The sequence below is a fragment of the Bidens hawaiensis genome, unplaced genomic scaffold (genome assembly GCF_021521415.1).
Source record: "Bidens hawaiensis isolate Kalapana, Puna unplaced genomic scaffold, B.hawaiensis_p1.1 tig00002671_1, whole genome shotgun sequence".
Classification (NCBI taxonomy): Eukaryota; Viridiplantae; Streptophyta; class Magnoliopsida; order Asterales; family Asteraceae; genus Bidens; species Bidens hawaiensis.
The window spans coordinates 218,189-229,204 of NW_027491145.1; the positions used below are offsets into that span (position 1 = coordinate 218,189).

The following is an 11,016-nucleotide window of genomic DNA, read 5'->3' on the forward strand; positions in this document are numbered from 1 at the left end:
CTATTGAACCGTAAAAACGCCGTTTCAACCCTTTAATCCGTTTTTATGGCCAAAAAAAATTTTCAAAACAGGTTCCTTACCATGTGTATGATCAAAACATGTTTATGGACCATTTTTAGGATTTTTACATGGTTAGGAATGATTTTTTGCAATTAAGACATGTTTTTATGGTATTAATCAAGGTTAAACAAGTTTAAAAGCTACTTATTTAAGTTGTTACCTTAGGGTTTTGGAAGATTTCTGGAAAAGTGACTTGCAGCTTCTTGGACTTCAGTTTTTTATCAAGTGAAATGAATAAAAAGCTTAGGTAACAAGTTTTATAAAAAAAAAATGGGGGAGGGTTTACTAGGCCGATCGGAATTCTTTATGGGCCCATTTTGGGCTGTTTTGGCCCAATTTTCTGATTTCTCAAGCCCAAATATGAAAATCCCGGTCCAAATTTAGTTCGGGTTTGGTTTTTGGCGCGAAAAACTTATCGGGTGCGTTAAACAGTGCGAAAACGTGTGTTTTTCGGCTAGTTTTGTGTAAAATTATAAAAACATTCTATATGTTTGTAAAAATCAAAAATATTTTCACGGATCGCTTAAAACATTTACAATAAGTGTTTGGTAAGTCTTTTTCGGCTTATTGGAAGATACAATGCTTGGTTTGTAACAATCTTTCGCGTTTAAATCTATAGCTGGTAGTTAAACGAGCATGTTTTCGTTTAACTTGTTTGGTATCGAATTAAGGCCATATTACTAATATTTTAGCTTGTATAGATCGTATATCACTTATAGATGACCCTCTCGAGATATCTGGGTCATAACCCAACCCGTTCGGTTAATCATTCATTTGTTACGCAAAAGGCGTTTATTTGCTTAATCGGTAAATACGTACTGAGGTGTACCTTGTTTTGGCTCAAATGTCACAGAAGAACTACCTATCCTCAGCCCCCGCTCTAATGAAACATTGGACGGAGAACCATTGATCCTTTATATGGATGTCTCCCTCACTGCTATAAGTGCAATCTTAGTAAAGGATCATGAAGGTAGCCAACACCCTATCTACTATGTAAGTAAAAGCCTTCTTGATGCAGAATCCAGGTACTTTCACTTAGAACAACTTATACTTGCTTTAATTATGGCTTCCACTAAGTTGAGACATTATTTTAAGACTCATACTATTATTGTGAAAACTAACTATCCCATTAAGAATGTCCTTAGAAAAACAGAAATGTCAGGCAGAATGGCTAAGTGGGCAGTCAAACTGAGTGCTTATGATATTCAGTATGAGCCAAGAAACGCAATAAAGTCACACGCTCTAGCAGACTTTGTGGCTGATTTTAGTAGTGACTTAGAGGAGCAAGCCAATCTTGATGTTCAACAACTTGAGGAGACCAAGGATCCTTGGACACTCTTCACTGATGAAGCCTCGAATGTTAAAGGGACAAGATTGGGAATTCTACTAAAATCACCACAAGGGGATATACTACCCAACTCGATAGCTTGTGAATTCCAGGCTACCAACAATTTGGCAGAGTATGAAGCACTCATTGCAGATATACAGTTAGCCAAAGGTATGAGAGTCGGGTATTTTGAAATCTATGTGGATTCCTTATTGATTGCTAATCACTTTAACGGCTCATACGTAGTCAAAGGTGAGAAATTGATTAAGTATTTAGATATAGTAAAGGATCTTGCGGGGTCCTTCAATTATTTAACATTACATAGGTAACAAGAGAAGAAAATGTAGGGGCTGATGCCTTAGCAAACCTATCTTCAGCCTTAAAGCTTCCTGAGGACGTAAAAATTCCAATCATTCATGTCCCGTCTTCTGCAATTGAAGAGTGCAAGGCAATGAAGGTAGATGGGAATCTACCTAGAGATCATGAGGATCACGCTCATGACGATGCATCCTGGATCCTTCCAGTAAAGAAGTACATCCAAGATGGAGAGATCCCAAAAGGCGAAAACCCCAAAGCTTTTAAAGCTAAGGTATCTCAATTTACTATTAAACATGATATGTTGTATAAGAATCCATTGCAGGTCGATACTTAAGGTGCATCAAAGAACCGGAGATCCTGGAAGTGCTAAAGGACTTCCATGAAAGGGATTGCAGCAACCATACAGGGGGCAGAGCACTGTTCTCCAGGATCCTGAGGACATGATACTTTTGGCCAACCTTGAAAAAGGATGTTGTGGAATACTCAAAGAAATGCGACGCTTGTCAAAGGCATGGCAACATTCTGCATCGAACGGCAGAGCCCTTGTACCCCATTGTCTCCTCATGGCCATTTATGAAAGGGGGAATGGACATAGTTTGCAAACTCCCCAAACCTCCAGGAGGAAAAGTCTTTATGCTAACAATGACCGACTACTTCTGCAAATGGATAGAAGCAGAAGCATTTCCTCAAGTCATGGAAAAGGAAGTTATATCCTTTATTAAACGAAATATTATTACTAGATTTGGTATTCCTTCCGAAATTATTTTTAATAATGGTTCTCAATTTATTTGGAAAAGAACAACTAACTTTTGTGACAATTGGGTAATTAATACGATTACCTCAACACCGGTTCATCCACAAGCAAATGGCTAGGCAGAATCAAGCAACAAGATAATCATCAATAACTTGAAAAAAGAGCTAGGAGAAAAGAAGGGCAAATGGGCTGAGGAACTACCCTATGTGCTTTGGGCAGATAGAACAACTTCAAAGAACGCTACAGGACAGACACCATTCTCGTTAGTCTTTGGAGCTGAAGCAGTAATCCCTACTGGTGTTTCCGACTGCTAGAACGAGCATCGGTGATCCTTAGGCGAATGATGAAAATTTTGTCCAAGACTTAGATACTGTTGGTGAACTTAGAAATCAAGCAAGGTTCAGAATGGTTGCTTACCAACAAAGGATAGCCAGCGTATACAATAAGAACATAAGAATCAAGAGATTTGAAGTTGGAGATTTGGTTTTACAAAAGGCTTTCCAAAATACAACCAACCCAGTCAATAGAAAGTTAGCACCTAAGTGGGAAAGTCCCTACTTAATCGAATCTGAGGCTGGAAAGCGGTCATATCGTTTACTGAATATGGAAAGTGACATGCTCCCAACAGCTTGGAATGCCATTCATCCCAAAAAGTATTTTTGTTGATCAGGATCCTGGACCCTAGACGGTTTCATCAACCCGTTATTTGGTAATACTTTACTTTATGTTCATATTTATATTAACTATGTTGAACACTTGTTTTTATCAAACATATCAAGTGCAGAAATGCCGAGCAACATGGCCCTCAAGTGGGAAAAACGGGTTGGCTTATTCTCTCCTAAGTTTAATTGACCTGGAGCGCATGATTATCCAGGTATGGTTGGAGGCTGTGGGATCAGTGCACTATATGTGGCTGACAATTTCATGGCTAAAGATCATACCCTGGATCCTAAGAATTAAATGGTAGACGTACCATATACACAAGTTAAGGCCAACGTCAGGGTAGGCTCGTCGCCGGGTTTAACTGAGTCAACGCCAGGGATTGGCTCGTCACCCATATTATTGGGCTTGTCCTCATGTTTTATTGGGCTTGTCCCCACGTTTTATTGGGCTTGTCCCCACGCATCATTGGGATTTTCCCCATGTTTTATTGGCCTTGTCCCACATTTTATTGGGCTTGTCCCCAGTTAGTTAGACTTAAATCCAACTTTTCTAATTATTATGTTGTTTTCTTTTAGTTAATTATCTTAACAAGAAAGCAATTCAAGAAGAAAGCAATAAGGGTCGAGGATCCTCTGATATAGAACACATATGTTGATTCAAAAGTAGAAAAAGTTATGTTATTGCTAGCATTCAAAGGGTTTGACTAGGGCTTCACTAGCAAAACGTGGACCATACACACGGTTCAAACATATTGAAATCATAATATGTTAATGCAGGAAATTAGAAAGAAAGATGGCTAAGGCTTCATCCCCCAAAGAGGATCCCTCCACCTAAGCCACCTTTCATATTGTTTTAGGGATCTCAGATACTAGGAAAAACAATAAATATTGTTCAACAAAATCTACCATTTGCAAAGACCAGCCTAACCAACTGAACCTAAACCTTCTAAAAAGTGGGCTCCGGCCTAGTCACCATCTTCCATCATCGCCCACTGACCTACCTACTCCTTCCCCATAGCACCATCGCCACCATCCTTGATCACCACTGCATCATCTTTAGCCCCGCTAGGTCCAACATCCTCGTCCTTTTTCTCAGCCCCAATAGCCTTACCTTCATCACCAAATCCAACAAGAGTCTTTTTTCAGAGGGCTACATCCCAGTTGGATCTGTCAAAGTTAGCATCTTCGGCCTCCTCCACTATCTTGATTCTAGCAATCAACACTGCTTTTCCAGCCCAAACCTTTGCTTATTCCGTGGCCTCCATCACCTGCTCTTGAGTTTAGATGTCAGAAAGGGCAAGTCGATCTTCCAGGATGTCTTTCTGTACCTGAAGCTCCGAGATAAACTGATCCTTTAGGACAATTCCAGCACGGAACTTGGCCAGTTCCTTCTCAATATTAGCCACAATTTCCTCATGGAGAGTCTTCATGCCGGCCAAACCCTGTAAACATATGACAAACTTAGAATATGTCTAAACCTTTGCACCAGTGAATAAAGGATTTTTACCTCAGGCATTTGGTCAAAGAGTTGTTGGACATTGTTGACATCAGTTTTAGAATCTCTCTTCCTTTTTCCACTTACCTTTGAGCGGTAACCACAGACTTAAATGGGGTGAGGCTTGAACTTTTCATAGGCTTCTTATCTGTAGAGTGGGAAGAGATCAAAATGTTAACATCCTCTAAAATTGTGTGATGAGGTTCTTAACGGGCTTGCTTCCATATTTTTGAGCACCTGTACAAACAGAAAAAAGATAAGTTCTTTCTAATCTCTTCTCTTCTTCTTTATTTATTCCTTTCTATCTATTCAATTTATAGGACTAGCTTACTTGACATTGTGTATGAGGAAGTCGCAGTTTCTTCGTCTAAATCAACAAAGGATTCTTCACCTTTAATCCTGAACATCCGATCGAAAGGATCCAATGCAATAAACTTTTTCGCTCTTTGAACTCCTGCAAGGTCTGTAGCAAGATCAGCGAAGTTGGAAACTGCCTAAATAGAAATAACCTTTAAGTCAGTAAACTAGCAATCGAAGAATATTTATTCTCTGGATCCACTATCCTACCCTTAAGGATCCAGCGAGTGGGTAAAGTCTCCCTGTTTAGAATGGAGTCCTTCCTAACAAAGAAAAATTGATTCTTCCAGCTTTGGTCGTTGTGGGTGGTTTTGTTCACCGGAGGGGATTGAGACGGTTTTCTTTTGAACAAAAACCTGCTAGAACTATGGGTAACAAGGGTGTACAGACAAGAAAGGGCTGAAATAGTGAAATCAAGATTTTTGTCAACAATCAATCGCTCGATAATGTGCAAGGTCCTCTACATCATCGGCATGGCTTGAATGTAACTCATTCCGGTGAAGGAATAAAGTCTGAGTAATATCGGGGAAAGGATAGGATAAGCCAAGCAAGAAAGGAAGCGCAGGGAAACAGACCCAAACGCTGGAACTGTCACTTCTTACTTGAGGATCGCATGGTCTAAAAACAGTCCCAATGGGGAAACAGTGAAAAATATTCTCAATTTCCTCATCGGTAAATTTGTAGATTTTGGAAACAGGATCTTTCAAAAGATTCTGGTTCTTAAGTTCAGGGACGATCTCCCAAGGGCACAAACTCAAAGATGATCTAGACTTTTTCTTCGGCATCATCAAGGATTATGAGAAATGGTGTAAAATAATGAAAGAAAAATTCGAGAAAGTAAAGAATATACCTGAGATTAATCACCGGAAAGATAGTTTTAATTCTGAGAAAAGGATAATTATAAGGCGCCAACGATTATCTCATGCCTAGAAAATAGGGGCGATGATAAGCTTGCAGAAAACGATCACGTCACTATCTTATCAACAGTTACATTTTGAATTTCTTGGGATAAAATATGTAAACTGTTATCAATCCACAACCGTCATATTTCGGAGCAATTGTTTGGACCAAGATCATTGATGCTTAAGGATCAATTATCCTTAGTGTTTGTAAATGTCCGCTGCCAGAATCAAGGATCCAGTAAAGCTTAAGAATCCTAAACAGTTGTCTCTGAAAATATTTTTTATCTTATTTGCAGGTGTTTGAACGTGTCTACCAGCTGGTCTATTTTCACGAAAAATATTATTACTAAGTCGTTTAAGCTAATCTCCCACTAAGCAACAGTTACGAAGAAAGAGTGGAAGATCAAGAAATTTTGTTTATAGCCGTTTGTAATCTATTTCTTTTATTATCGGACTAAGGCTGAAACACACACACAACACTTAGCTTACTTTGAATTCTCTGCTGTCTAGTAATCACTGATGACTATTCAAGATTTACATGGGTCTTTCATGGGATGCAAGGATGAAACTCCAGAGCGAATCAAGACTTATGTATTGAAAATGGAGAATCAAATTGAGAAAAGGGTGAAGGTTATTAGAAGTGACAATGGGACAGAATTCAAGAATGGACCTATGGAAGAATTCTGCACTTCTAAGGAATATTTCAACAATACAGTGCTCCAAGAACTCCTGAGCAAAATGGTGTTGCGGAAAGAAGAAACAGAACATTGATTGAAGCTGCAAGGACCATGATAGTTGATGCAAATCTACCAGTTACTTTCCGGGCAAAGGCTATCAACACTGCTTGCTATGTGCAAAACAGGGTTCTATTGAACAAGACTCAAAACAAGATTCCATATGAGATAAACTTCAAAAGAAAACCTTATGTGAAGTTATTGAAGCCTTTTGGATGTAGATGCTCACTGCTGAATTAAAAAGACTATCTCAACAAATTCTAATCAAAATCTTTGGAATGTTTCTTTGTGAGTTATTCATCCCATTCAAAGGCTTACCGAGTCTATGTCAAGGAACACATGATGGTGATTGAATCCTCGGAAATTATCTTCAATGAAAACCACTTCAACAATGTGGAAGGACCCAAGTGGCCGTTTGACTTGGAAAAGATGATAAAGTCATTCAAAATCTACAATGAAGATCTAGATGACAGCATGTCCAGGACAAGCATTGAAAAGAAAGAAAAGCAAAAGCAAATTGACCTGGACAAGCTGTGGTCAACTGTTGCCTCAGAAAACTAAGGATTCAACTTTGAAAGAGGCAGTGGCAGACCAACTGAAATGGAAGTGACTGATCAAGAAGCTGCAGTTGAAGTATCAAATGATGGACCAAGTGACATGGAAAGTGAACTAGTGCAGAGTCACCAACAAGGTCAACCTGAAGAGACAGACAGAGTTGAAGATAGGTTCCAATCATTGTTTGATTATCTGCAAATTGGAACACATGAAGCATCATCATCTACTAATCCTCTAAACCTGATGACCACTGAACCTGAACAAGTACCTAAGAATGAAACTGATGATATGAACTTGACAAATCTTGAATCAGAAGTTTCAACACAACAAGTTGTTTAGACTACCTCTGTAGAAAGAAATCATCCTGTAGAAAACATCATTGGGAACTTGCATGAAAGAGTGACAAGAAGTTCTTCTGAAAGAGAAAACATATGTCTTTATGATTGCTTACTATCCCAAGTTGAGCCAAACATAAATCAAGCCTTGAAAGACAACAGCTGGGTGGAAGCTATGCAGGAAAAGTTGGCTTAGTTCAGATACTTACATGTCTGGGATTTGGTTGACAAACCCAGAGGAAAATACGCAATTGGAACCAAGTGGGACTTCAGAAACAAGAAAGGTGAAAGAGGGATTGTTATCAAAAACCAAGCAAGACTGGCGGCTCTAGGATGATTACAAGAAGAATGAGTAGACTTTGAAGAAGTATTTGCTCCCGTTGCAAGATTAGAAGCGATCAAAATCTTTCTTGCATATGCAGCATCCATGAACATTAAAGTCTATCAATTGGATATGAAGTCTGCATTATTGAATGAAAAGATAGATGAAGAAGTGTATGTGACACAACCACCTAGATTTGAAGATCCAATCCATCCCAACAAGGTGTACAAGCTAAGTAAAGCACTGTATGGATTACATCAAGCTCCTAGAGCTTGGTATGATAAGCTGTCAAATCACCTGTTGGACAATGGATTCTACCATAGAGCTATAGACAAGACTTTGTTTTACAAAAAATGGAAGAAAGATCTACTGCTTGTACAAGTGTATGTTGATGACATCATCTTTGGTTCAAAAATGAACAGATTTGTAAGGACTTTGAACAGGTGATGAAGTCAAAATACAAAAGGAGTTCTATGGGAGAAATGAACTTCTTCCTTGGACATCAAGCGCAGCAGAAGGCAGATAGCATCTTCATAAATCAAGCAAAGTATGTTCAAGACATTCTCAACAAATTCAAGTGCCAGGATTACAAGACAGTGTCCACACCAATGGACACACATGAGAAGATGTGTCACACCCCGACTAGCACAATGCGGAAGCATAAAACGGGAATGTAACAGACACCTTTAGTATCAACACATTGTTTATAAAGAAACATCACAAACTAATTTACAATATATTACAATTCATTGTTCTATCATTGTTATACAGACTAGGCGATACAAACAAAACTAGTTCGTTAACTATATGGTCTTCCTACTAACGCCCTTGCTTCTATTCACATAGCATCAACCACACATCTTGGGCAAGTAACAGATCACCAAATCATTCCGATTTAGGTACACCTGAAAAGCAGTTTAAAACATGTCAACTACTAGAATTGGTGAGTTTCACGAGTTTCAAGAAAAGAGTAATGAGTGTTCACAAGTTAACACTTGTCGTCATGAAATAAGTGTGTATGTATATAAATGATGTAATTATGCTAAGCTACAGTGAACCCTTGACTGTATGTGCTGCGTGCATCTATTTCTCACGCTCAATCAACCACTGTGGCCCCTTTCCGCCTACAACATGCCCCAAGTAGCTATGTCTAACACTACATAGCGTGTTGAATAATTATGGTCATGTGCAAATGGGGTAAAGTCTCAGCAATACATGCCGGCTCCGTTTGGGTTTGTCAAACCAATAGTACTATTCACAAGCCACCGGCTCGAAGTTAATCACTGTGTTAGTGGGACTTTCGTGTGTTAGCACTTAGATAATTCACATCAATACATGTTTCAGGTATGTATATTTAATCAAACATGTTTTTCACCCCAAAAGTTCGTAAAACTGTTTAAAAAGTGGGGTTATGAAACTCACGGTTTAGTAGATAATCAGTACTGTATCAGCTCGTGGTTTGTTCGGTCCGCTATCAGTAGTTCCTATAATCAATATTATAATAATATTAATATTTTAATATTATTATAATCTCAATACTAAACTGGGCTGTATAACTAATCTGGGTGTTGCTGGAACGCCCAGAAAGTGGCAATAGGCTTAGGTTGTGATGTTGTTCAATGTCTAATACTTAAAACTGAACTTTGCTCAGATTCCCGTTTTCCCAGCTGGGCCAAGTTGTTCGTTTACGCGTTCAGAAAACAGTTATGGGAAAATAAGCTTGGGTAAATGTATTGGTTAATAACATGATTAAGTTATAAAGAAGGATTACATACTGGGTTTCCGAATTAGCCACGGGGCCCGTTTTCGTTTATTCGGTTTGATTTAAGAAGAAACACGCAAAATCCATCCGGATTGTCTAGGTTTTTCATAGAAAAGTTCGTTTTTACTTAATTAGTCCAAAAATATGATTTCTGATCACTCTTGGTGTTTTGATATTTCCGCAGGTTCGTTAGTCGCGAACTTACCGGTTTTTATAAAAACTGAATTTGTTTAATCTTTAAATTAGCATAATTAATTAACCGTTAATCATTAAATTATGAAAATTTAGCCACTTATCAATTAAAATATGTAGATTTTTATAAAAATATTTCTGGAATTATTTACTGATTCATTAATTTATAAAAATTCATTTTGTCAGCTACATTTCGCCTGAAAATCGTCCGTTTACCCCAAACAATTTCCAAAAATTCCACAAAAATTCCTGAATGCTCAAATCATGTCCCAAATCAACCTGTATCAATTTCAGAATGTAAAAAGCTCGTGCGGTATTCTTTTCGGCCCAAATTCGGCTATAAAAATTCACACGAACGAATGTAAACAAAACACCTTTAAACTTCTCCAAATGATTCCAAAATTCATATGTGATCAAAATGCATTAAGTATGAGTTCTCAGAAAAATTTAATAATTTTTTAAGTATTTAGCTATTTTTCCCAAATAAACGTCCCAATTCGGTAATAAATTCGCCAAATATTCTCGGATGGTCGAAAAATTACCAAATTTAAACAGGGACTCATTTACATGGTCTCTGATGTCCCTGAAAAATTTTAAGGCCTAATAATATGCACATCACAACCTTAACCTAAATAGCCCGTAAGCGAGTGTTTCGGCATTACCTTAGCGGGTTTGGCTCGTTTCCGACTTTCTAATCAAGTTTTTAGGTTCTTGTGCTTCTATGCAAGCTAGATACAAGTCCAATATCACAAACCAAGTAGGTTTCATCAATAGAACAGCCCTTTAACTTAGGGTTTCAGCTAGTGCACAAAAACGATCTTTTGAACCGTAAAAACGCCGTTTCAACCCTTTAATCTGTGTTTATGACCAAAAAAGATCATGATTCTGATTTGAAACTAGGTTTAACATAGAAGTATGTTTTTGAATGATTTTTGAGAGTTTTACATGGTTAACTATGATTTTTAACAATCAAGACATGTTTATATGTTGTTAAACGAGTTTAAACGAATCAAAAATCGATTAATCATAAGGTTTCTACCTTGTTTCTTGCTGGTTTTGGCTGTAGAAGAAGAGTTCCAGAAGTTGTGTTTGAAAATATGTGTAAAAATATCTCAAATCTAGTTTATGTGTGAAAGGGAAAAAAAGGGGGTGGGGTGGCGGCTGCGGCCGGAAGCCCATGGGCCCATTTTGGCCCAAGTTTCTGATTTCTCAAGCCCAAATATGAAAATCCCAGTCCAAAT

General features: G+C 38.1%; 1 protein-coding gene across 1 annotated transcript; it reads left to right on the forward strand.

Annotated features, from left to right (window-relative positions):
* The first annotated feature begins 1,215 nt into the window (after positions 1-1,215).
* LOC143620791 (uncharacterized) lies at positions 1,216-2,039 on the forward strand. Its single transcript, XM_077092399.1, has 3 exons — positions 1,216-1,639; positions 1,735-1,976; positions 2,028-2,039. Exons 1-3 carry the CDS (start codon positions 1,216-1,218, stop codon positions 2,037-2,039), a joined length of 678 nt encoding a protein of 225 aa, XP_076948514.1.
* Positions 2,040-11,016: the final 8,977 nt, after the last annotated feature.